Source organism: Salvelinus fontinalis, chromosome 10 (assembly GCF_029448725.1).
Source record: "Salvelinus fontinalis isolate EN_2023a chromosome 10, ASM2944872v1, whole genome shotgun sequence".
Taxonomy (NCBI): Eukaryota; Metazoa; Chordata; class Actinopteri; order Salmoniformes; family Salmonidae; genus Salvelinus; species Salvelinus fontinalis.
Window position 1 is genome coordinate 34,889,030 of NC_074674.1, and position 27,295 is coordinate 34,916,324.

Genomic DNA, 27,295 nt, shown 5'->3' on the forward strand with positions numbered 1-27,295 from the left:
ATTAATCATACCACCTTTTTTTTTTACTCACTCATGAAATACATAGGAACTTGTTTGATAAACTAATCATACTTGCTCAGTTATACCCACAATGATTCCTTTCCTTTCACAAACTGATATAGAACCAAGTAGTATTAACCCAGGGAACTAAGCATTGTCGACGACACAATATCTGCATAAAACGGTCACTATTCATTTTATGGCTTTGCCCAATATATTCATACATGGATTAGAAATGTACTACAAAAAACAGTTTTAGGTAATAGGAAGGAGAGGAATTTAGAACTATTTGATGCTTAGGAAAAGGTCAGAATGGGCAGACTACCCTGAACAAAAATATAAATGCAACAAAATGAAATAAAAGATCCCAGAAATGTTCCATACACACAAAAAGCTTATTTCTCTTACATTTTGTGAACAAATTTGTTTACATCCCTGTTAGTGAACATTTCTACTTTGCCAAGATAATCCATCCACCGCACAGGTGTGGCATAAGAAGAAGCTGATTAAAAAGCATGATCACAGATGCACCTTGTGCTGGGTACAATTAAAGGCCACTCTAAAATGTGCAGTTTCATTACACAACACAAAGCCACAGATGTCTCAAGTTGAGGGAATGTGCAATTGGCATGCTGCCTGCAAGAATGTCCACCAGAGCTGTTGCCAGATAATTTAATGTTAATTTCTCTACCATAAGCCACCGCCATCATTTTAGAGATTTTGGCAGTACTTCCAAACGGCCCCACAACCGCAGACCATGTGTACATCTTCATGTGTTCGAGCGGTTTGCTGATGTCAAAGTTGTGAACAGAGTGCCCCATGGTGGCGGTAGGGTTATGTATGGGCAGGCATAAGCTACGCACAAACACAATTGTGTTTTTAATCAATGGCAATTTGAATGCACAAAAATACCGTGATGAGACCCTGACACTCCTGACACTTTCTTTTAAAGTGTCAGGATTCCCAGTCATTTGAACTCAATTGATTAGGGCCTAATAAATTGTATTTCAATTGACTGATTTTCTCAAATGAACTGTAACCCAGTAAAGAAATATTTGAAAAGTTGCACGTTGCCTTTATATTTTTGATCAGTATATTTCAGCAAGGTTGAAGTGTTAGGATTGAGCTAGTCTGATACATGACTATTACATTCTATGCTGTGTCTTTTTGTACCACTAGCCATTTCATATATTTGACAAGTAATAATGCAACAGATAACATAATTGCACATATATATAGTATTTACACAAATACATTCTGTAGCTCCCACTGACAGTATTTGACCTTAAAAATAATTGTCTATGTACTTGTTCGCTCCAATCTACCAGACTGGCGTACCTGTTGATTGAACCACTGCAGGAAGAGGCTGAGTATTTAGAACAACAGTGCTCTCTAGTGGGGAATGAGACAGAAAATTGTTTAGGGGTCTGTTTGAGCCTTGAAGTCGAGTTGTGTGACTATAGAAAATGAAAAACATTCAGAGGATCTGTAGTGCAAAACATTGAAGACGATTTTTATTGTTCACAGTTAAACACAAGCAACTGCTTTTAAGAACTTTGTTTTTTTTGCCTTTTTTCAAAATCTCCAGCTCCAAAAGGAATCCCAGTTCAAGCTTTCCATTCAGTCCACGCTTGATTGTACCTTCTATCTTGGGTTTGTTGTAGTTCCTACTACTATACTGTTGGCATTAAAGTGGATTGTTGAACATGCTTTAGATAGCAAGGCAGAGGGAATAACAGCTGAAGTTCAGTGGACAACAGGATTTATGACCATTTAAACACATGGAAGAACCCAAAAGAAAGAGGCAATTCTGACTGTCATAGGTCAGTAGGACCAATAAGAATCAATTGGCAGAGACTTGTTTTTTCTTTTCTTTTCAGACTCACTGTAGCTATGACAAGAGGACACATGCAAACCTTTTATACAGCAATCAGCCCTTTTGGAGAGACATCCAGATACCGAACTAGAATAGGAGCACTTGGTGAGGTCAATGAGTCATTTTGAAATGGTTGTATTCAATATCTGGTAAATGTTTGGCACTGTCTTTCTGTTCACTTTCGGTTAGTGAACTCGAACAGAAAATACTGCTTCACACAGGTTGATGTAATGCAAATGATGTCAAAACTAACATAACAAGTGGTTATCATGAGCAACATTAGTTGCAGAAAGTTACAAGTACTTTAAGTATCATATTTGTCACTACTCATAAAAAAAGCATTTCTAAATGATTGAAACATGACTTAAACATACACTTGCATGCATACACACTCTCCCTCTTCAACGCATACTAAAGGTCATTTCTGTCAGGAACATAATGAAACCAGCATGGAAAAAAGCAATCCTCCTCCTATATTTTATCTACAATGAAAACAGTCAAACTCCCAGGTTCCTTCCCAAGCATAGCAGAGGAGTTGGAATCATTGACAACAATGTCATACTTGGCACAGCTACTCCCCAAGCCTTGAGGATCACACCACCCCAACCCCCCTCCCTCATACAACATCAGTACAGGTGCTCAAGACAAGAGCCAACCAAAACCAGGCTTTCATAAACTTCCCTTTCTCACACCCTACAAGACTAATGAAAAGGCCCTCTCATACTTTTAGTGTTTTATACTTGTCTAACTTGTTTTGGACCCAATATGGCATATTCTTATAACTTCAAACAAATTTGGAAATAGGGTCTCTATTTATATGAAATTGTTTCCTGAAAATATAACTCCCAAATGTCTAAGTATATAAATGTCTAAGTATAACTGCAATCAGACCAGATATATAATGTGGTCTCTGCTGGTAGATTGTTAAATGACCTTATTTAAACCTTCATTCCCATCTTTAAATCTGGGATTAAATCAATCAGTGGTTCAAATCCTGTTGTCCACTTGAGGGAATGGGATAACACTGAATTTAACAGAGCTTTGTCTTCAACTCTTATGGTTCTACTGCTTGTAGCTCTTGCTCCAGACAACCTCTTCTCTCTCAGTTTGGTGTCTCTTTAACTGTGCTCTTGTTGTGTTTCGTTGTAGTCCATAATCCTAAATTGCTGTTTGGGTTGTGCTGCGCTGGCCGCTGCCGCTTCCCCTCCCCTTGCTCCTCCCATTTTCCTCCTAGGACTCTCCTGCTTGATAGCCCTTTGCCTGGTTTCAGGCGGGTGCTCCTTGGCAGGCACAGTGAGAGGGGCCCCTACTATAGAGTCAGGGACAGTGGCAAGGGTAGGGGCAGGGACAGGGGCAAGGGTAGGGACAGAGACAGGACATGTCAGAGCATTCCCCAGTGGGGGAAATAAGGGCTCCACACACAGCTCAGTCTTCAGGCCCTGTGAAAGGCCGGCCAGGTGGGGGGGCTCCTCGTCACACTGGCTTTCGCTCTTGTTCCGGAACAGCTCCCGCGCCCTCATGCCCAGGAAGCTGTTGGCGCTGGGGTAGGAGCCAACGGTGAGGGGGGCGGCGTCAGGGGGCAGCGGGGTGGCCAGGGGAGCATGGGGACAGAAAAAAGAGGGCTCCACAAGGAGAGGCGGGGGGATGTCCTGGGTGCTGCTGGCGGAGTTGACAGGGGACGCTTTGGGTGGGTTGTTCGCCTTTGGTTGCCCTGGCAATAAAGTGCTGCCGTTGCCCCGTGGGGACTGAGATGTTCTGCTGTCATCAGACCACTCATTGGTCCCCAATGTGACAGGTCCATCTGGTTCCATGATACTGCCATTACCATAGCAACAGAGGAAAACATGGGTGATTACTTTAATATACATTTGGCTTCCAATGGCACAAACACATTTCTGCATGTGCATTCACAGTAATAAAGTAAGAAAATGTAACTTTAACAGTTTGACTGCCATCTCACCTAGAGTCTATAGGAGGGCCAGGATCGGTACTGCTGCCCCCTGCTGCTGAGGCTGTGGTAAGGCAGGCATGACCCTCCATCTCTAGCCTGCTATAGAGGTGCAGCAGCTCCGTTTGCAGGAGCTGCGTCGCTCTCCTCTGGGCCTGGTACCTGCTCTCTGACGCCTGCAGCTCACCCCTGCACAGACAGATATGTTCATATCACACGCTTACAGAGACAAGCTGCTATGCTAACACATATATTTGTACAGAAAAACACAATCCAACTGCTTTGATCCAAATAAGTCTGAGGCCTTTTCCACCTTTAAACCCAGAGCGCACATACTTGGCCTGGCCCTTGACATCCTCCAGGAACTTCTTCTGCTCCTCGATGAGGTGTTCCTTCTTGGTGAGCTGAGTCTCCAGCTCGCCCACCCTCTGCTGCGCTGCCTCCAGCTTCTGGCCCTGCTGCAGCAGGCTCTGCCTCAGCCTCTCAACCTCCTTCCCCCAGGACGCCTGCACCATCTGGGCCTCCTGCAGGGATAGAGAGATGGTGGTGGCGTGGGGGCGACAGGGGACAGCAAACTAGTTTGGTATTGTCTGGTATCTGTAGGTTGTTGTTCTTTTCCAAATACATACGTATGGGAACAGGCCTCAGACAACTTTTACGACAATGGAACACAATATGGAAGACGGGTATTCTCTCATGGTGGTTACAGAAAGAGAAATCCATAGCAACTTTTCACTGATTCAGATTCTACACATGCTATCGAGTCGGTTATTTTTCCCCCCGTCTGTGGCCCCCCCTACCTTGGTGTTGTCTGAGCCCGTATGCTGCTGCTGCAGTACATCCAGCTTGTGGGCCTCCCCCAGGAGCAGCAGCTGCTTGTTCAAGAAACTCATCTGCTGCTGGGTGCTCTCACTGGTGCTCAGCTGAAGAACACACATAACCAATCAGAAGAGACAAACACCCACAAAGCCCTCTGTTTGGTTGATTTATGGAAACAAAAAACAAGCTTCTTAGTCCTTTAATCTATGCACATAAAGCAGCTGACTGATACTTTACAGCGCAGAGCAAGGTGAGGTGCCTCACCTTGATGGTCATCTGGTTGAGAAGGTGCCCTGTGTGACACACCTTGTTGTTGGCTCTCTGTAGGTCTGCCTCCAGGTCAGTCATCTTCTTCTGATACTCATTCAACTGACTCTGGAGAGGACATTCCAGAGCAGAGAGAATTCAACACAGTGCATGGAAGATATGATATACGGTATTCTGTGTGTGTGTGTAAATGTGGTCATGCGTCTACCTGCAGTTCCTGGTTCTTGGTGTAGTAGTCGTCCCGGCCTTGCTGTAGCTGGCGGACCTGGCTGTGTAGTCTGGTGACCACGGTCTCTCTGTCATCCCACAGCTGTCTGCAGCGCTGCTGCTCCACCTGCAGACTCTCCTTCAGAGTCACCACGTCCACACTCTGCAGGTCCAGCTGGTCCTTCTTCAGGCGGACACACGAAACAGGGAGCCAGGATGACACACCACTCAGTTTCTGAAGTAATCTACAATGTCATATGATTTAATAAAACATGTCCCGTCCCCCCCCCCTACCATATGCAACACAGAGGAAAACCTACAATACTCTACTGAACCCTCACATGCATGTGTGAGTGAGTATAACAAAGTCAGCGAGTGAAATGGGTCAAGAGCAGGCTCCTGCTTCTTTGAATGATAACCGCTTTCACAGTTAGGGTGGTTGGGATCTCCAAACAGATTTGAGCTGGTTCTGAGAAGCTATGGGACAAATCCAGGGAAGGGAGGAGCGTTCTTACCATAGCGTTGTTCTGCTCTTCCAGTGCAGTGGCGCTGATGACGCGTCGCAGTAGTCGTCGGTTGCGGACGGCGTGCTGCTCCCTCTTGTAGCGCTCGTACAGCAGCTGGCTGTGCAGCAGGAGCAGCTGGCTACGCAACGTGTGCAGCTCGTCCAGCGGAGCAGAGCCTGGGGCAGGGAGGACAGGGTTAATGACCAGGAAAATGGTGTGGTCATAGACAGATAAATCAGGATAGACTGTATTTACACAGAGTGTACCAAACATTAAGAACACCTAATATTGAGTTGCTTGATTGTATTTCTGACCTTATTTCTGATTATTCCTACTCACAGTTCCATCTCTAATGCTATTCTGGGCTAAAATATCTTGAACATTGATTATTCATAATCTTTTATTAATGAATGAAAGCTGTATGACTAGTGCACTCTATGTAGTCAAACTAACAGAGGAAAGAGGGAACTGAGTAGGTGTACATAAAATATACCGGCTCCGGGAGCTTACATAAGCTCTTGGTGGAGTTGGCTTCACAATCACTTATACATTACTTCTATACGTTGTATAACCGGGGGATCTTATTCAATTCCAATATTTGGCAAGCAGAGAGGGAGTTTTGGCCCAGACAAGGCTGTTATACAGTGCTCAGCAGCTAGAGATGGTTAAGACAGAGCCCCTTGTACCCATCCAGAGAGGATCTGATTCTCATATAGCATCTAGGATCATGTGAACTCTGCTTGTCTTTATTATTGCTATTCTACCTCCAAGGTACTTAATGAGTCCAGGTTTTTTCCTGGATCAAAAAGGGGCTTAGCTGGATGTCGTGTTTTTGGATTATTTTATTTTAAAATTCTCCATGATTGTCCAGATTTTACTTTGGTGATCCATTATCTTTTCTACATACTTTATATCAGGTTTAAGTTGTTTAAGTTTACTGAAGGCGTTTCCATCCCAAAAATGTATAATAATAAAATAAACGCTTCAGAAGCCCACCAAAGGATTTCAATGGCAGAAAAGTGTGAGCATATTGTAAAATGCCCTCTGTTTCTGTATGATGTAGGAAAACTACATTGTATGGTAAACACATCATGAGGCCTAATTAAGCTAAAAGCTTTCAGCGCTCCCCTGTTGCTAGTCCAGTGTTCCTGCAGTGCTCTGGTGCTGGTTCTTTACCTCCAAAATGTGTCCAGTCAGCTGACTTGCTTGGCAAAGGTAATCTGTAAGAGAAAAAAAAAAACAGGGGCAGCTCAACAGGGGCAGCATTGGGACAGTACATCAGAACCCATATAAAAGACCTGAATGGTAGATCCCGGCCTTCTCGACCCATCTGGGCTTGGAGACACACTTTTGTGTGTGTAGGCCCTCTGTCCCAGTGAGTTACATCCCTCAAACAGGGCATGGCCTGCCATTCATCTTTGGAGAAGATACTAAAGAGGTGGGGGGAAGCGTGCAAAGCCAGATAGTTCTGCACAGAACGCCAACTCTGCTGTTGTATTATTGGCTTAGGAGCGAGGACGGTGTGTGTGTGTGTGTGTGTGTGTGTGTGTGTGTGTGTGTGTGTGTGTGTGTGTGTGTGCGTGCGTGCGTGCAGGAGGGGAGTGGAGAGTGTCAGACAATGCCTGTAGTTCTCCACTAAGCATTTCCTGTGGGCTAGGGCAATGGACTGGAAAGAACCCAGCCCAATTCCACACAGTGAGGTTCACATCACATACACTCGGTCTTCCCCTTGCCTCCAGCACATACAGCACACAGAAACCCATGTTCTTGGACTAGGTACTAAGGCAACCCATTATTAATGGTTTTGATAGAGACTGATTGGCATAAAGTTGATCAGACAGTTGTGACCTGATAGATAGTAAAAGCTGGCCCCCTCACCTCTTGAGCACCTTGTCGTGGGTGTCGCTGCCCTGCTGAACAAGGTGATCTAGCACCTCCAGGGGGGAAGCAGACACCATCCCCTCGCCCTCCTCCTCCCTGTCCTCCAGTCCCTCCTGCCGCTGGCACAGCCTCTCCAGGGCAGCTCTGCCCCGGGCTTCCGACGTCCTCCTCCCAACGAAGAGGGATGCAGCCCGGGGCAGAGCCAGGTCAAACAGGGCCTCATAGGGCAGGGAGGGGTTCTTCATTGGGCGGCTTGGCGAGAAAAGGCCACCGAACTTGGCCACCTCGTCCTCCAGGGCAGAGAGGCTCTGGTGGAGATGGTGTTGGATGGGGCTGAAAGAACACACAGGTTCAATAGACCAGGACTGGTCCAGGGCCGAGCCCCTACTACTGTCTCCATCTCCACCAATAGCCCCCTGGGTATTCTCCAGTGCATTGTCTGAGGTCGACACAGCATTGTGGGGGTCCCGGGGCGGCACGGGGCCGCCCAGTGGGGGGTTGAGCAGGGGCTTCTCCTGGGTACCTGTCAGGGTCTCGGTGGTGCGGTAGAACAGGGAATCAAAGCCCCTTAGGCCGGCCAAGTCCCGCTTGTCCTCCGTGATTTTCAGGAGCTCCTCTGAGATGGCAGCTGGTGAGTTTTTGGAGAAGTAAAACGGGAGACATGAGGCTTGTAGTGGAACAGGCTTTTGAGTCATTGGTGACTATTTCTATGAAATGTACACACACAAAAGTATATGGACACCGCTTCAAATGAGTGAATTCGGCTAGTTCAGCCACACTCGTTACTGACAGGTGTATATAAAAATAAAAATTGAGCACACAGGCGCGCAATCTCCAGAGACAAACATTGGCAATAGAATGGCCTCACTGAAGAGCTTTGTGAGTTTCAACGTGGCACCGTCATAGGATGCCACATTTCCAACAGGTCAGTTGTCAAATTTCTGCCCTGCTAGAGCTGCCCTGGTCAACTAAGTTCTGTTATTGTGAAGTGGAAACAACGGCTCAGCCACGAAGTGATTGGCCACACAAGCTCACAGAACAGGACCGCCGAGTGCTGAAGCGTGTAAAAATGGTCTGTCCTTGGTTGCAACACACACCGAGTTACAAACGGCCTCTGGAAGAAACGTCAGCACAAGAACTGTTTGTTGGGAGCTTTATGAGATGGGTTTCCATGGCCGAGCAGACACACACAAGCCTAAGATAACCATGTGCAATGCAAAGCGTCAGCTGGAGTGGTGTAAAGCTTGGACTCTGGAGCAGTGGAAACACATTCTCTGGAGTGTTGAATCACGGTTCACCATCTGGCAGTCCGACAGACAAATCTGGGTTTGGCAGATGCCAGGAGAACGCTACCTTCCCCAATGCATAGTACCAACTGTCAAGTTTGGTGGAGGAGGAATAATGGTCTGGGGCTGTTTTTCAGGCCCCTTAGTTCCTGTAAAGAGAAATCTTAAAGCTACAGCACACAATGACATTCTAGAAGATTAGACTATGGAGCAACTTGGTGGCAAAAGTCTGGGGAAGGTTCTTTCCTGTTTCAGTATGACAATTCCCCTGTGCACAAAGCAAGTTCCATACAGAAATGGTTTGTCGAGTTTGGTGTGGAAGAACTTGACTGGCCTGCACAGAGCCCTGACCGTGGCTGCTTCTACAGGGTGGCCCCATCATGAATTGGAACGCTGACTGCAAGCCAGGCCTAATATCAGTGCCCGACCTCACGAATGCTCATGGCTGAATGGAAGTAAGTCCCCGCAGCAATGTCCAAACATCTAGTGGAAAGCCTTCCCAAAAGAGTGGAGGCTGTTATAGCAGCAAAGGGGGGGGGGGGGGGGGGGGGGGGGCATGTCCATATCAATGCCCATGATTTTGGAATGAGATGGTCGACGAGCAGGTGTCCACATACTTTTGGTAATGTAGTGTATATGGTTCACTCTCATTTAATTGAAATGTTATGTCAACCTCATTTAGACCAGCTCACTGATTCTCAATCCTTGTACTCACTCTCTTCCCTCTCGGTCCTCTGCTGAAGCTCATGCTCCTTCATAAAGACTGACAGCGTCATGGAAACGATCTCACCACCACCTACATCTAGTATGCAAAAGACAACCAATTAACATTGTTTTATGTAAAACAGAGAACATGGACTGACAATGTTTAAAAACCAAGGACTTTAAAAAGCATACAAATTGTAATATCCATTTTCACATTTTTTTCATGATCACAGACCTCTGTTGATGACTTCTCCCCCTTTTTCAGGATCTCTGATTGGTTCCTGCCTCACCAGGCTGTGTTTGGCTGCTTCTACAGGGTGACCATCCTGAAAGTGAACAGTTGTGTTATTCGCAAGTTAATTTAACAAGGAAGTCCTCCCAAGTTCTCTACTTACTACACTACAAAAGGCCAGAATGCCCATTGTGGGAATTGATGTCATATTGTACCTTCTGTGGTGGACTGGTGGTGTTGGAGAGCAGGGGGATGATAGGGAAATCAGAGGGGGTGTGGGGTGGGGAGGAGGTGGCAGGAGTGCTGGAGGCAGGCGTGCCTTTGCCACCTGCTGACAGAACCCAGCAATTAGGAGAAAATAACAACCAAAATGTCATGTAGGATTAACACTAGAACTGCTAAAGCAGTCATTGTCACTGCTCATTAATATCTTTTTTTTTTTTACACCGTCATTTTTTAAGTTCCCCTCCATCCGTGACTTTCCCTGAATAAGTCTACATACTGTCAGTGTCAGAATATTAATATCACAAAGTTAGAGCCAGTTTTCAGAGGGCATGCAATTTTTATTATTATTATTTTTTTTTTAAATGGAATTCCCCAGGGCAGCTGTCTAGGCCCCTTACTTTTTTCAAACTTAAACTAAATACATACCATTGGCATTGAGTAAAGCCAGTGTGTCTACGTATGTCAATTACTACACTATGCACATCAGCTACTACAGCGAGTGAAATCACTGCAACACTTAAGAGCTGCAGTTAGTTTTAGAATGAGTGACAAGGAATAAGTTCAACCTAAATATTTAAAAAACTAAAAGCATTGTATTTGGGACAAATCATTCACTAAACCACAACAATCTTGTAATAAATAATTTGGAAATTGAGCAAGATGAGGTGACAACCACTTGAGTAACCCTGGATTGTGTACTGTCATGGTCAAAACATGTTGATACAACAGTACCTGAGATGGGGAGAAGTCTGTCCATTATCAAGCGCTGCTCTGCCTTTTTAACAGGCTCTAGTTGTGTCACACCTGGAATACTGTTCAGTCGTGTGGTCAGGTGCCACAAAGAGGGACCTCAGAAAATTACAATTGGCTCAGAACAGGGTAGCACGGCTTGCCCTTAAATATACACGGAAAGCTAACAATACTATGCATTTAAATCTCTCATGGCTCAAAGTGGCAGAGAGATGAACTTTATCACTACTTGTTTTTGTAAGAAGTGCACCGAGGTGTCTGTTTAAACTACTAGCACACAGCTCAGACACCCATGCACACCAGAGGTCTCTTCATAATCCCCAAATCCAGAACAGACTATGGGAGGCACACTGTACTACAGAGCCATGACTACATGGAACTCTATTCCACATCAGGTAACTGATGCAAGCAGTAGAATCAGATTTTTTTTAAACATAAAAATACACCTTATGGAAAAGCAAGACTGTGGACACACACGGATGTTGTATTGTAAATATGTGATCATGGAGTATTTTATTTTACCTTTATTTAACTAGGCAAGTCAGAGAAGAACAAATTCTTATTTTCAATGACGGCCGAGGAACAGTGGGTTAACTGCGTTGTTCAGGGGCAGAACGACAGATTTTTACCTTGTCAGCTTGGGGATTCGATCTTGCAACCTTTCGGTTACTAGTCCAAAGCTCTAACCACTAGGCTACCTGCCACCCTATAGTAGTGGCCTGAGGGAACACATTAAATGTATTGGGTAAAGTGTTATGAAATGTCATAATACTTTAAACTGTTTAACTGCCTTAACGTTGCAGGATCCCAGGAAGAGTAGGTGCTGCCTTGGCAGGAACTAATGGGGATCCTTAATCAATACAAATAGTGTACGCAGAAAAGTTGAAGACAGATCGTACGTCACAGTATAAAAGGTGTAAAGACACATGTTGGGATCATTTTCTACAGCATGTTATATCATACAAATCAATATTGTTTATTCAATCTACACTGCTCAAAAAAATAAAGGGAACACTTAAACAACACAATGTAACTCCAAGTGAATCACACTTCTGTGAAATCAAACTGTCCACTTAGGAAGCAACACTGATTGACAATAAATTCCACATGCTGTTGTGCAAATGGAATAGACAAAAGGTGGAAATTATAGGCAATTAGCAAGACACCCCCAAAAATGGAGTGATTCTGCAGGTGGTGACCAGAGAGCACTTCTCAGTTCCTATGCTTCCTGGCTGATGTTTTGGTCACTTTTGAATGCTGGCGGTGCTCTCACTCTAGTGGTAGCATGAGACGGAGTCTACAACCCACACAAGTGGCTCAGGTAGTGCAGTTCATCCAGGATGGCACATCAATGCGAGCTGTGGCAAAAAGGTTTGCTGTGTCTGTCAGCGTAGTGTCCAGAGCATGGAGGCACTACCAGGAGACAGGCCAGTACATCAGGAGACGTGGAGGAGGCCAACAACCCAGCAGCAGGACCGCTACCTCCACCTTTGTGCAAGGAGGTGCACTGCCAGAGCCCTGCAAAATGACCTCCAGCAGGCCACAAATGTGCATGTGTCAGCATATGGTCTCACAAGGGGTCTGAGGATCTCCTCTCGGTACCTATTGGCAGTCAGGCTACCTCTGGCGAGCACATGGAGGGCTGTGCTGCCCCACAAAGAAATGCCACCCCACACCATGACTGACCCGTCGCCAAACCGTCGCCAAACCGGTCATCTTCCAAGACGGCGTAGCAGTGTAGACGTCTTTGTCCTGTCGTGTCCCGTGTCCCTTGTATATATCTTTTTACATCTTTTTCTTCGCATATCTTTTAAAAATACTTTCTTAAACCTCAACTTCTAAATACTCTCCTGCAACCCGCCTCACCCAATGTGGCGTGGATCTGCTTTTTTCTAAAGTATTTCTATTTACTTCTGATCTGGAATCCATCTACTGAAGATAGCCAGCTAACTGCCTACTAGCTATCAGTTAGCAAACCATTGCTAGCGGTCATCAGCTAACCTTTAGCTCGGAAAGCTCTCGCTAGTTCGAACAACGTGACTAAAACCAGAGCATAACGGACCTATTTCTCTCCATATCCCCAGATTCCTACCGCAAACTCTGAACATTTTCATCTGGATCTTCGCAACTAGCTAACCACAATCCCGGGTGACCACTCCTGGCTAGCGTTTCCATCCCGGAGCAGGCACCGGAGCAGGCACCAATTAGCCTGAAGCTAATTGGCTAGGGCTCCTGTGCTACCACTGAAGCCCACTCCTGGGCTACAAGACCCGGACCCATTTACTGCCGGTACGGAGCACGGAACCCCGCCTATCCTCTATGACTGGAATACCGACATAATCTGCCCGGGAACTCCAACAGGCCCCTCAGGCGTGACGCCCGCTGAAGGCCCATTCTGCTAACCTACTAGGCCTGTTAGCTACCTAGAGCTACCTGGAACCCTACTAATTCCACGACTGGTCTATCGACGTCACCGCACGAAGAGGCAAAAACAGACTTCCCCCCCATCGCGACGTCCCCCAAAGGCTAACTTGCCTGCCCCGGTCTGCTAACTGCTAGCTTATCTTGCAGCTAGCGCAGCCAGGAAGCTAGCACCAGTTAGCAAACACAATTCACAACCTCTCTTTCGCCATCGCTATCCGGCTTGGATTCTCTGTCGACACGACCACGTCTGGTTTGCAGACGTGCCCTCAACCGGTGCCCTCAACCGGCCTCCGTCTGAGCAGACCCCCTCCGTCTGAGCAGACCACCCCCCCGGGCTACTAACTTTAAACGCGTGCTAGCTTAGTGGAGGCCTCACTACTCCATCTACGGCTGCCCCCTGGACACTATGATCACTTGGCTACATAGCTGATGCCTGCTTGACTGTCCATTAATTCACGGTACTCCATTCTGTTTATTTGTGTTTTATCTGTCGGCTCTGTGCTTTAACTCAGGATCTGTGTGTAGTTAATCCGACCCTCTCTGCCCAGTCGTCGCCATTTTTACCTTCTGTTGCTGTGTTAGCTGACTAGCTGCTGTTATCTCACCTGTTGTTTTTAGCTAGCTCTCCCAATCATGACCTGCAATCACTTTATGCCTTATTGTATGTCTCTCTCAAATATCAATATGCCTTGCATACTGTTGTTCAGGCTAGTTATCATTGTTTTGGTTTGCAATGGACCCCGTAGTTCCACTCTCCGTACCTCTGATACCTCCTTTGTCCCACCCCCCACACATGCGGTGACCTCACCCATTGAGACCAGCATGTCCAGAGATACAACCTCTCTTATCCTCACCCAGTGCCTGGGCTTGCCTCCGCTGTACCCGTGCCCCACCATACCCTGGTCTGCACATTATGCCCAGAATCTATTCTACCACGCCCATAAATCTGCTCCTTTTATTCCTTGTCCCCAACGCTCTAGGCGACCAGTTTTGATAGCCTTTAGCCGCACCCTCATCATACTACTAATCTGTTCCTCGGGTGATGTGGAGGTAAACCCAGGCCCTGCATGTCCCCAGTCACCCTCATTTGTTGACTTCTGTGATCGAAAAAGCCTTGGCCTCATGCATGTCAACATCAGAAGCCTCCTCCCCAAGTTTGCCTTACTCACCGCTTTAGCACACTCTGCCAACCCTGATGTCCTTGCCGTGTCTGAATCCTGGCTTAGGAAGGCCACCAAAAACTCTGAGATTTCCATACCCAACTATAACACTTTCCGTCAAGATAGAACTGCCAAAGGGGGAGGAGTTGCAATCTACTGCAGAGATAGCCTGCAAAGTTCTGTCATACTTTCCAAGTCTATGCCCAAACAGTTCGAACTTCTAATTTTAAAAATTAATCTCTCCAGAAATAAGTCTCTCACTGTTGCCGCCTGCTACCGACCCCCCTCAGCTCCCAGCTGTGCCCTGGACACCATCTGTGAATTGATCGCTCCCCATCTAGCTTCAGAGTTTGTTCTGTTAGGTGACCTAAACTGGGATATGCTTAACACCCCGGCAGTCCTACAATCTAAGCTTGATGCCCTCAATCTCACACAAATCATCAAGGAACCCACCAGGTACAACCCTAAATCCGTAAACATGGGCACCCTAATAGACATTATCCTGACCAACTTGCCCTCCAAATACACCTCTGCTGTCTTCAATCAAGATCTCAGCGATCACTGCCTCATTGCCTGTATCCGCCACGGGTCCACGGTCAAACGACCACCCCTCATCACTGTCAAACGTTCCCTGAAACACTTCTGCGAGCAGGCCTTTCTAATCGACCTGGCCCGGGTACCCTGGAAGGATATTGACCTCATCCCGTCAGTTGAGGATGCCTGGTCATTCTTTAAAAGTTACTTCCTCACCATATTAGACAAGCATGCTCCGTTCAAAAAATGCAGAACCAAGAACAGATATAGCCCTTGGTTCACTCCAGACCTGACTGCCCTCGACCAGCACAAAAACATCCTGTGGCGAACTGCAATAGCATCGAAGAGCCCCCGTGATATGCAACTGTTCAGGGAAGTCAGGAACCAATACACGCAGTCAGTCAGGAAAGCAAAGGCCAGCTTTTTCAAGCAGAAATTTGCATCCTGTAGCTCTAACTCCAAAACGTTCTGGGATACTGTAAAGTCCATGGAAAACAAGAGCACCTCCTCCCAGCTGCCCACTGCACTGAAGCTAGATAACACGGTCACCACTGATAAGTCCGTGATAATCGAAAACTTCAACAAACATTTCTCAATGGCTGGCCATGCCTTCCACCTGGCGACACCAACCTTGGCCAACAGCCCCACCCCCCCCGCTGCTACTCGCCCAAGCCTCCCCAGCTTCTCCTTTACCCATATCCAGATAGCAGATGTTCTGAAAGAGCTGGAAAACCTGGACCCATACAAATCAGCTGGGCTTGACAATCTGGACCCCCTATTTCTGAAACTGTCCGCCGCCATTGTCGCACCCCCTATTACCAGCCTGTTCAACATCTCCTTCGTATCATCTGAGATCCCCAAGGATTGGAAAGCTGCCGCTGTCATCCCCCTCTTCAAAGGGGGAGACACCCTGGACCCAAACTGTTACAGACCTATATCCATCCTGCCCTGCCTAGCTAAGGTCTTCGAAAGCCAAGTCAACAAACAGATCACTGACCATCTCGAATCCCACCGTACCTTCTCCGCTGTGCAATCCGGTTTCCGAGCCGGTCACGGGTGCACCTCAGCCACGCACAAGGTACTAAACGATATCATAACCGCCATCGATAAAAGACATTACTGTGCAGCCGTCTTCATCGACCTGGCCAAGGCTTTCGACTCTGTCAATCACCATATTCTTATCGGCAGACTCAATAGCCTCGGTTTTTTCTAATGACTGCCTTGCCTGGTTCACCAACTACTTTGCAGACAGAGTTCAGTGTGTCAAATCGGAGGGCATGTTGTCCGGTCCTCTGGCAGTCTCTATGGGGGTACCACAGGGTTCAATTCTCGGGCCGACTCTTTTCTCTGTATACATCAATGATGTTGCTCTTGATGCGGGCGATTCCCTGATCCACCTCTACGCAGACGACACCATTCTGTATACTTCCGGCCCTTCCCTGGACACTGTGCTATCTAACCTCCAAACGAGCTTCAATGCCATACAACACTCCTTCCGTGGCCTCCAACTGCTCTTAAGCGCTAGTAAAACCAAATGCATGCTTTTCAACCGCTCGCTGCCTGCACCCGCACGCCCGACTAGCATCACCACCCTGGACGGTTCCGACCTAGAATATGTGGACATCTATAAGTACCTAGGTGTGTGGCTAGACTGCAAACTCTCCTTCCAGACTCATATCAAACATCTCCAATCCAAAATCAAATCTAGAGTCGGCTTTCTATTCCGGAACAAAGCCTCCTTCACTCACGCCGCCAAACTTACCCTAGTAAAACTGACTATCCTACCGATCCTCGACTTCGGCGATGTCATCTACAAAATAGCTTCCAATACTCTACTCAGCAAACTGGATGCAGTTTATCACAGTGCCATCCGTTTTGTTACTAAAGCACCTTATACGACCCACCACTGCGACCTGTATGCCCTAGTCGGCTGGCCCTCGCTACATGTTCGTCGTCAGACCCACTGGCTCCAGGTCATCTACAAGGCTATGCTAGGTAAAGTGCCGCCTTCTCAGTTCACGATGGCTACACCCACCCGTAGCACGCGCTCCAGCAGGTGTATCTCACTGATCACCCCTAAAGCCAAAACCTCATTTGGACGCCTTTCCTTCCAGTTCTCTGCTGCCTGCGACTGGAACGAATTGCAAAAATCTCTGAAAGTTGGAGACTTTTATCTCCCTCAACAACTTTAAAAATCTGCTATCCGAGCAGCTAACCGATCGCTGCAGCTGTACATAGTCCATCTGTAAACTACCCACCCAATTTACCTACCTCACCCCCATACTGCTTTTATTTATTTTACTTTTCTGCACACCAGTATCTCTTCTTGAACATGATCATCTGATGATTTATCACTCCAGTGTTAATCTGCTAAATTGTAATTATTCGATTTATTGCCTACCTCATGCCTTTTGCACACATTGTATATAGATTCTCTTTTTTCTACCATGTTATTGACTTGTCTATTGTTTACTCCATGTGTAACTCTGTGTTGTCTGTTCACACTGCTATGCTTTATCTTGGCCAGGTCGCAGTTGCAAATGAGAACTTGTTCTCAACTAGCCTACCTGGTTAAATAAAGGTGAAATAAAATAAAAAATAAAATGCTGGAGGATGTTGCAGGCAGCAGAACGTTCTCCACAGCGTCTCCAGACTCTGTCACGTCTGTCACATGTGCTCAGTGTGAACCTGCTTTCATCTGTGAAGAGCACAGGGCGCCAGTGGCGAATTTGCCAATCTTGGTGTTCTCTGGCAAATGCCAAACGTCCTGCACGGTGTTGGGCTGTAAGCACAACCCCCACCTGTGGACGTCGGGCCCTCATACCACCCTCATGGAGTCTGTTTCTGACCGTTTGAGCAGACACATGCACATTTGTGGCCTGCTGGAGGTCATTTTGCAGGGCGCTGGCAGTGCACCTCCTTGCACAAAGGCGGAGGTAGCGGTCCTGCTGCTGGGTGGTTGCCCTCCTACGGCCTCCTCCACGTCTCCTGATGTACTGGCCTGTCTCCTGGTAGCGCCTCCATGCTCTGGACACTACGCTGACAGACACAGCAAACCTTTTTGCCACAGCTCGCATTGATGTGCCATCCTGGATGAACTGCACTACCTGAGCCACTTGTGTGGGTTGTAGACTCCGTCTCATGCTACCACTAGAGTGAGAGCACCGCCAGCATTCAAAAGTGACCAAAACATCAGCCAGGAAGCATAGGAACTGAGAAGTGGTCACCACCTGCAGAATCAATCCTTTATTGGGGGTGTCTTGCTAATTGCCTATAATTTCCACCTTTTGTCTATTCCATTTGCACAACAGCATGTGAAATTTATTGTCAATCAGTGTTGCTTCCTAAGTGGACAGTTTGATTTCACAGAAGTGTGATTCACTTGGGGTTACATTGTGTTGTTTAAGTGTTCCCTTTATTTTTTTGAGCAGTGTATATAAATCCCACAACACTTAATCCAGTCAAGGGAACCATTAGTTATCGACCTGATAAAGATGAGCAAAAAATAAATACTGCGCTATTTTGTATGCAAAAAAAGGGGGAAATTATATTTTATGCTAACACAACTGCTCAGAGAAATATTTTGTTTGACAAGTAATATTTAAAAAAAAGATAAGGGTCAAACTTATTGGCACCCCTGTTTTCAATACACCCTGCGAGGGTGAAGACTGACTTTTTCTAAAATCTTTTATGAGATTGGAGAACACATTGGGAGGGATATTAGACCATTGGTCCTGGGGGGGGGCCTTGGTAAAGTTCATGATGCTGTTGACCTTAACAAGTAGCCAAAAACCTGGTTGCCTCTGCCAGGAGGATGACACTTGGCCGCAAGTGAATCTTTCAACAAGATAATCATCCCAAGCACTAATCAAAATAAATGGTTAATTGTCCACAAAAAAAAAAAAAATCTACATTTTGTAATGGCCATCTCAGTCTCCAGACTTGAGCCTCATTGTAAACCTGTGGTTTGAATTGAAGAGGGCAGTCCATAAGAACAAATGAAGGATCTTGAAAGATTATGTATGGAGGAATGGTCTAATATCCCTCCCAAAGTGTTCTCCAATCGAATAAACCATTTATTGCAAGGGGAGGGTGCTAGATTACTGAAAGCAGGAGGCAATCATTGACCCATATCTTTTTTATTATTACTTGTTAAACAATTTTTTTAAAAGCATACAAATTAGCTCAGTATTTGTATTATTTATTGTAGTATTTTTTGTCCTCTTCATCAAGGGTACAAATAATGATGGACCTGACTATGTTGTAATATTTGAATGATCCCTTGTCACCTGATGTGCTGTGGACGCGGTGGCCTGGGAGGTGAGAGGCACTATGGGAGAGCTCTTGGTTGGGTGACATGCCCCTAGAGGAAGGGGGAGTGGCCATGCCACACAGGGAGGAGGGACTCCAAAGTTCCTTTACCCCACAGGTGGAGTCGAGTTCACAGCTAGAGTTCTATAGGAAGACATTCAATGTTACAGGTTAAGTGATAATTACACATAATTATGCTTAAATGTTTGATAATGACAGATGTAGTATACTATAAAATTGTATCTGGAAATTAGGCTAGTGTTTTCCAGGATCTCAGTTTCCTACCAACGAATCCTCAGACAGACCCAGAGGGCTGAACACCAGAACCCCCTGCGTTGGTGGCTCACAAAGAGAGGGACAGACAGTGTCGCCAGGGCAACCAGCCCCTGAGACAGACCACAGTAGAGTGGCAGGGCGTGAGGGCATGTTTTCTGCTTTCTAAGGCCTGACACCACCGCCTGCGCCGATGATTCAACCCCCCCCCCCCCCCCCCCCCCCGCTCTCACTCTGAAGCACTCACTCCCACCACTGAAATAAAGGGGGTGATTCATAGGCCCGGACAGGAGGGGGGGGGTGCAATGGGATCAGGGACAATTGACGAACCAGCATCTGACAGCCAATATATCAAGTGTAAACAAACTCTGCAAAACAAGAAGAAGTGAATAGAGAAGCAGCAGATAGCAGTGGCTGCCCACTCAGGCTCAGGCCAACCAACCCTGTTTCCATCTAGGGACTAATCCGGACACAATTACTATAGGTCAGTGCAGTGAAATGTTGGGCAACAGAAATGCTGCGTGACTATGTGTTACCTGACTTCTGGATGTCTGGGGGCTGCGATACAAGGACTGTGTCCCTGGGAGAGGGGCCAGGGACAAGGGAGGTGCCAGTGGCTGGTGGGGGGTAGAGAAAGGGGTTGAAGAGGAGCTTCCTGTGGGGAGGAGAGGAAAATAATCCAATCAGTCTGACTCACTGACTCCCATATCCATGTGTTAAATCTTCCATTCATTCACCATTGTTATCAACAACACCATCACCTCATGACAAGTCATAATTACAATCCAACTAATGCGTCTGGCAGCCAAACATTAGACACATTTCAGATGATTGATAGTCTGAGAATTCACATGACTCGGTAAAAAAAAAAAAAACACCACATTTTAGACATGAACAATGAACAGTGAGAACACCAAGCAAACTTATGACATTCCTATCCACCAATGGGAGGTGAGGGAGGGGGTGTGTTCTCACCATAGCTGTTGAGGAAGTCTGTGTAGGGGCTGGAGACAGACTCTTGTGGGCGAAGCTCCGGGTGGGGGTAGAAGTTCCCGGGCATGGTCGCATAGCCCTCCTCACACGACGCCTCCTTGGGGTCCAGAGACACTTTGGCACACTCTATAACGATGTCATGAATCTCAAACTTCTTCCACCTGCAGAGGTCCAGCACGGTCAATCACATTGAGGAAAACTATGTAATAATATTAATCTCTAATTTTTCAGCAGATAAGCGCTTTTTTTGGTTGACAGAATATGGTGCATAAACAAGTGAGTGAAGCTGGAGAGCTGTGATTGACTGACCTGGTGGGATCAAGCTCATGGTCTTTAGTTCCAGTCACTAGTTCTGGATGTATACGGACATGTTCCAGCATTGGCTGCAAAAAAATACATTGAAACATTTTGGGGAAAGCGCAAAGGATTAGATCAATTTCTATGGGTATAACATCTTCCTGAAGCCAAAATTAATAGAATAAAAAACTAAATTAAAGATTGCTCAAATGCAAAATCTCAAGTCTCACCTTCACCACTTCCTCAAAGGTGTCCACGTTCTCCTTCATGTTGTAGTGGGAGCGCAGGTAGGACACAAAGTTGCAGGGGTACATGCCGTAGAGACGGTGGAAAAGCGAGTAGATACTAGCGTGTAGGTGGATGAGGTACACCTCGGAGATGTGCCCTGGGGGAAGCAAGAGTAACATGATGTCAGGTCAGAGGCAGTGTGAACAAAAACAGTCCATCTAAAACCATGCATGGCTCTCAACCATCTCCAATATTTGTATTGTCTTCTATCTTAATAAAATAGCTCCTCGGAGTCTTTTCTCAGGGATTACCTGGGTTCTTCAGGTTCCAGGAAGCCAGGCGACCAAAGATGTCAAAGAACTCATACAGGTGTTGTTTGCCAGCCTGGGGGATCATGGGGAGCAGAGTGATCAACACCAGGACTCCAGTTATGAGGACCACCACGTCTAAATCCGTCTGGACACAACGGGAAGAAAAACATTCAACATTAGCATACATATGAAAGATGTCCAGGACACTTGATTTAATAAGCTTGTGCTTCCAAGTATTTTTTTTAATATATTTTACTTTACAAAAGCCGTCTATATAGGAGACCTCTGTGGCTAATGGCCCATCTTTCCCTCTTACCTTGAGGCATTTAAGCAGTGAGAGAAGCAGAGGGTAGCGGGCGATCTTGTGGATCCAGGAAGGCTGCTTGCGGACCACGTGGCCTAGCAGGGTGAGGGTAGGCAGCCGGCAGGCCTGTTTGGTCATACACTCGTTCATCTTGTCCAGTAGGTGCTGTGGTGGGTAAATGAAAAACATTGAGCTATAAGACAATCATATGCATTGTGAAACAATGAATACACGAGTTTAAGTTATTGAATTAACATCTGATGAAAAAAAATGGGGTTACAGACTTTTGCAATATAAGGTGATGGTGGGGTTCGGCAGACCTCACCTTATCATGTGGCTCTCTGACAGAGGAGAGAATATGAATGGCCTGGGCCGAATTAGTCTCCAGGAAGTAGTCCACCAGTCCATTCAGCAGCATGGCCCCTCGCTCTGCATAGAGAGGAGGAAATATTTAACGTAGTCCCAACATCCACATTATGGTCCACAATATTGCTGCATAATTGAAATGACCAGAGCCCTCTAATACAATCAGAGTACAGGATAAAAGGCTGACTGTCCAAGTCCAAAAACAACTTATTAAAAAGCCAAGTTATCACCAGTGCTGAGATTCTCATTGATAAGGCCTTTAATCTCCTCCAGTTGGTGGATGTCAGAGGACTCCAGGAGAGGGAGGAGGTCCCCTACGTTGGGCTGCTCTCTCGCCATGGTGACAGTGGTGGAGGTGGTAAGAGGGGGGGGGGGGGGGGGGGGGTCCCAGTCGTGTCTCTCACAGTGTCCTGCTGCCCTGCCTGGAGGGCTCCCTGAGCCTCCGGCCAATACAGTCTCCAGGCACCACTACAGGACAGAGCAAGCAACAGGACAGGGTCAAACCTGACTCAACACAAGTCAGAGAACTTCAGTGATATGTAGGTTATTAGATACAACTTCACACCGCCGGGATTCTAGAAAAGCATCAATTGTATTAACATATGAATATGACCCTGAATATGACCCTCATAAAGCCTATTCTAAAAAAGTCATACAGAGCACAGACAAAATGAAGGAAAATAGCAATGTTATTAATGGCACTTAGCCTACTGCAGCTAGATACATATTGGTATTATTAGGCTTGTTACAATGTATCTCCTAATTGCTAAGGGTATAAATAAGGCCACCGATAGGTACACAGTGTGCTTTTAATATAGCCATGAGAAATCTAGCACAATAGTTTCAAAGCAGTGAAACTGACAAATTTAAATACATTTATCAGACCACACTTGGCCCAATGGAACAGACAAAAACACAATCTTAGTTATCTCTGTGCCCACAACTTAAACAACCATGCTTAATACACGAGTCAGAGAAAATAATCTCCTCTCCAGTGGTTTGACATAATATTCTGAGTGTTCACATAATCTCTCTCCATCTCAGTGACTCAAACTTTCAAAGGAAAAGAGGCATCCAAATCTCCAGCTGACAAGTGGGCATAAATAATTATGATAGGCAGGTCAATATCACCCGGATGTCAATCACCCATGGTCCCTGGTGGGTAGAAGCGTTGGGCCAGTAACCTAAAAGGTTGCAAGATCGAATCCCCGAGCTGACACCACAGCCACCGCACCTCTGATTCAGAGGGGTTGGGTTAAATGCAGAAGACACATTTCAGTTGTACAAATGACTAGGTATCCTCTTCTTCCTATATGTGGGAGAAAAACAGCAAGCATGTTATTGTTTTCTTAACTCCTACTCCCATTCCAATGACAGCATTACCTTAGAGGAGGAAGGCTATAGGCCTAACCTATTTCTGACACTTCATCTTGAAACTAGGCTACTCCCGTTTTGATCTTTATGGTGTCAGTGTGTGGCCCTGCTGAGAAGGCAGGCACAACTGTTAGCCTATAGACTACTCTGTTACTGAGGCTCTCCCCCACTAGTCTCCCAAGGTATCAATTAGCTCCTTGGTCTTAGCATTAGTCTAGGATTTTAATATTTTTTTGTTTTACTTTATTTAACTAGGCATGTCAATTAAGAACAAATAATTTTCATGTTGGCCTACACCGGCCAAACCCGGACAACGCAGGGCCAATTGTGCACCGCCCTATGGGACTCCCAATCATGGCCGGTTGTGATACAGCCTGGATTCGAACCAGGGTGTCTGTAGTGACGCCTCTAGCACTGAGATGCAGTGCCTTAGACCGCTGCGCCACTCGGGAGCCTAACGGGTGTGTTGAATTAGGGTGTTTTCAAACTTGCAGGGCCAGAGCCACAGTCAGTGGCACAACCAGGAACAACCCTCAGAGTGACCTCAAGCAGCAGCAGCTCTGGAGAACACAAAGAGCCTTTATGCATCCCCATGCACTTCCATGTAAACACTGGAAATTACATTTGGCTGTGTGCAAGCCGTTAAGCGCCACCCCCATTCTCTCAAATCATTTCACAAACAAAATCCATTTGAAGCCTGAGGCTAGATCTATGGACTCAACTGGACTAGGATTTTATAATAATTCTGTCATTGTTCCCTAGTCCTCAACACAATCTGCAACAATGGACCTGTTTTTTTAATTTCACCTTTATTTAACCAGGTAGGCCAGTTGAGAACAAGTTCTCATTTACAACTGCGACCTGGCCAAGATAAAGCAAAGCAGTGCGACAAAAACAACAGTTTTAGGCATGAGTTAGGCATGGAATAAACAAACGTACAGTCAATAACACAATAGAAACATCTGTATACAGTGTGTGCAAATGAAGTAAGGAGGTAAAGCAATAAATAGGCCATAGTGGCAAAGTAATTACAATTTACACTGGAGTGACATGTGCAGATGAGGATGTGCAAGTAGAAATACTGGTGTGCAAAAGAGCAGAAACTAAAACAAATATGGGGATGAGGTAGGTAGTTGGATGGGCTATTTACAGATTGGCTGTGTAGCTGCAGCGATCGGTAAGCTGCGCTGACAGCTGACGCTTAAAGTTAGTGAGGGAAATAGAAGTCTCCAACTTCAGTGATTTTTGCAGTTCGTTCCAGTCATTGGCAGCAGAGAACTGGAAGGAAAGGCGGCCAAAGTATGTGTTGGCTTTGGGGATGACCAGTGCAATATACCTGCTGGAGCTCCTGCTAGGTAGGTGTTGCTATGGTGACCAGTGAGCTGAGATAAGGCGGAGCTTTACCTAGCAAAGACTTAAAGATGACCTGGAGCCAGTGGGTTTGGCGACAAATATGTAGTGAGGACCAGCCAACGAGAGCATACAGGTCACAATGGTGGGTGGTATATGGGGCTTTGGTGACAAAACGGATGACACTGATAGAATGCATCCAATTTGTTGAGTAGAGTGTTGGAGGCTATTTTGTAAATGACGTCACTGAAGTCAAGGATCGGTTGGATAGTCAGTATTACGAGGGTGTGTTTGGCAGCATGAGTGAAGGAAGCTTTCTTGCGAAATAGGAAGACGATTCTATATTTAATTTTGGATTGGACATAAGTCGGGAAGTCTAGCCAAACACCTAGGTATTTGTAGTTGTCCACATATTCTAAGTCAGAACCGTCCAGAGTAGTGATGCTAGTCGGGCGGGTGGAGGCAGCGATCGTTTGAAGAGCATGCATTTCGTTTTACTAGCATTTAAGAGCAGTTGGAGGCCACGGAAGGAGTGTTGTATGGCATTGTAGCTTGTTTGGCGGTTTGTTAACACATTAACACAGTGTCCAAAGAAGGGCCAAATGTATACAGAATGGTGTCTTCTGCGTAGAGGTGGATCAAGGAATCACCCGCAGCAAGAGCGACATCATTGATATATACAGAGAAAAGAGTCAGCCTGAGAATTGAACCCTGTGGCACCCCCAGAGACTGCCAGAGGTCCGGACAATAGGCCCTCCGATTTGACACACTAAACTCTATCAGAGAAGTAGTTAGTGAACCAGGCAAGGCAGTCAGAGAAACCACGGTTGTTGAGTCTGCCGATAAGAATATGCTGATTGACCCGAGTCGAAAGCCTTGGCCAGGTCGATGAAGACGGCTGCACAGTACTATCTTCTATCGATGGCAGTTATGATATCGTTTAGGACCTTGAGGGTGGCTGAGGTGCACCCGTGACCAGCTCGGAAACCGGATTTGCATAGCGGAGAAGGTACGGTGGGATTCGAAATGGTCATTGATCTGTTTGTTCACTTGGCTTTCAAAGGCTTTAGAAAGGCAGGGTAGGATAGATACAGGTCTGTAACAGTTTGGGTCTAGAGTGTCTCCCCCTTTGAAGAGGGGGATAACCGCCGCTTTCCAATCTTTAGGAATCTCAGACGATACGAAAGAGAGGATGAACAGACCAGTAATAGGGGTTTCAACAATGGCAGCGGATAATTTTCCAGATTGTTTAGCCCAGCTAAGTTGTACTGGTCCAGGTTTTGCAGCTTTCTTAGAACATCAGCTGTCTGGATTTTTGGGTGAAGGAGAAGCAGGGGGGGTTTGGGCCAGTTGATGCAGGGGTGGACTTTAGTGTCCCAAAACTTTTTGCAACTAGTGCTGCAGGATGTTTGAAAAAGATTGCCTTCGCTTTCCTAACTGACTGTGTATATTGGTTCCTGACTTGCCTGAAAAGTAGCATATCGCAGGGACTATTCGATGCTAGTGCTCAGGAGGGAGGATAATGAGTTAGTCTATTGCACTAAATAGCCAACTGCAAAGGGACACCCTATCTAGCCTAGTAATGCAACTTGTATCATAATTTATAGTAGTACAGTAGCTAGGTAGCAAATACAAGATAATGTTATGTTACTCCTTTTTATTTACGGTTGCATGTGATGAATTACCTATGGCCATCTAGTTATACAACAGAATATGCCTACAAGTAGGAATGTACTGTACCTGTAATATCAAATAAAACGAGATATAACGTTAGCTAGGTAAATTAGTACCTATGACGCCTACGCCTCAAGATTTGCTCAAAATGTGATACAGAAAGTAGCTGCAAGATTGCAAGAACTTGCAGCTGAATACAACAAATATAGCTAGCTAGCGAACGTTACATCATTCACCTGTAACTGACCATGTAAAAATCACTATGCAGTCAAACGCAAACTAGCCAAGAATTCTCAACTACAGTATGGAGGAGTTGAGAATTATTGGCTAAACGCCAGCTAGATGTGTCGCCAGCATGCAGACTACTGTAGCTAGCTAACGTTATCTGGAACGACCACTTACTGTCGTAAACAACTCAGGAGGAACAATGGGCAGGGCTCGGTTTGTTGTATCCGAGTATTTTACATTAGTTAATCTTGGCAAGCTGAAAACTATTTCAACAGATGCATGGTCATGAAAGTAGCTAGCTAGCTATGACTCAAACCATTATTGTCAGCGTCTACAGAAATAGAATGAACGTTAGCTGACAGTCCAAACAAACAAGTCATTATAAACAGCTACGGCGAAGGGAAACAAAACATGCATTTGGCAGTCATGAAAGAGCATCAGAAACACATAATAATGCCCACGCCTTATATTAATGACATTTTAACATCTGAAATTCACCATTATATATTTAAGTACCTTAATACATGGACCTGTTTACCTGTCAGAGTCGCTGCACTCCACAGGGCGCCGCCATCTTGAACACCTCACAGCCCCTTCCTCTGCAAGCAGCCTCCGCTGACTCGCACGCAAAGTAATCCCTGAGACATTCAGACTCTGCAGTTGCACACTGCCTAGTCTATTTATCTAAATAACGCTACAGCTACGCTTATTCAAATTTTTCCATTCTGCTGTAATCATATTTTAGTGCACCAAACTACTAATTTCC

The 27,295-nt window shown here is 45.9% G+C and overlaps 1 protein-coding gene across 1 annotated transcript; it reads right to left on the bottom strand.

The window, feature by feature from the left end:
* Window positions 1–1,487: 1,487 nt before the first annotated feature.
* Window positions 1,488–22,364, bottom strand: LOC129864079 (hamartin-like). Its single transcript, XM_055936665.1, has 21 exons — window positions 22,134–22,364; window positions 21,863–21,966; window positions 21,550–21,702; window positions 21,234–21,378; window positions 20,925–21,079; window positions 20,707–20,780; window positions 20,380–20,558; window positions 19,941–20,059; window positions 19,110–19,275; window positions 9,943–10,055; window positions 9,731–9,821; window positions 9,506–9,592; window positions 7,502–8,132; window positions 6,800–6,843; window positions 5,633–5,799; window positions 5,119–5,301; window positions 4,908–5,018; window positions 4,625–4,747; window positions 4,161–4,348; window positions 3,837–4,013; window positions 1,488–3,691 (listed from the first exon to the last, which is right to left on the bottom strand). The coding sequence occupies exons 1-21, from the start codon at window positions 22,240–22,242 to the stop codon at window positions 2,995–2,997; spliced, it is 3,816 nt and encodes a 1,271-aa protein (XP_055792640.1). The 5' UTR covers window positions 22,243–22,364; the 3' UTR covers window positions 1,488–2,994.
* Window positions 22,365–27,295: the final 4,931 nt, after the last annotated feature.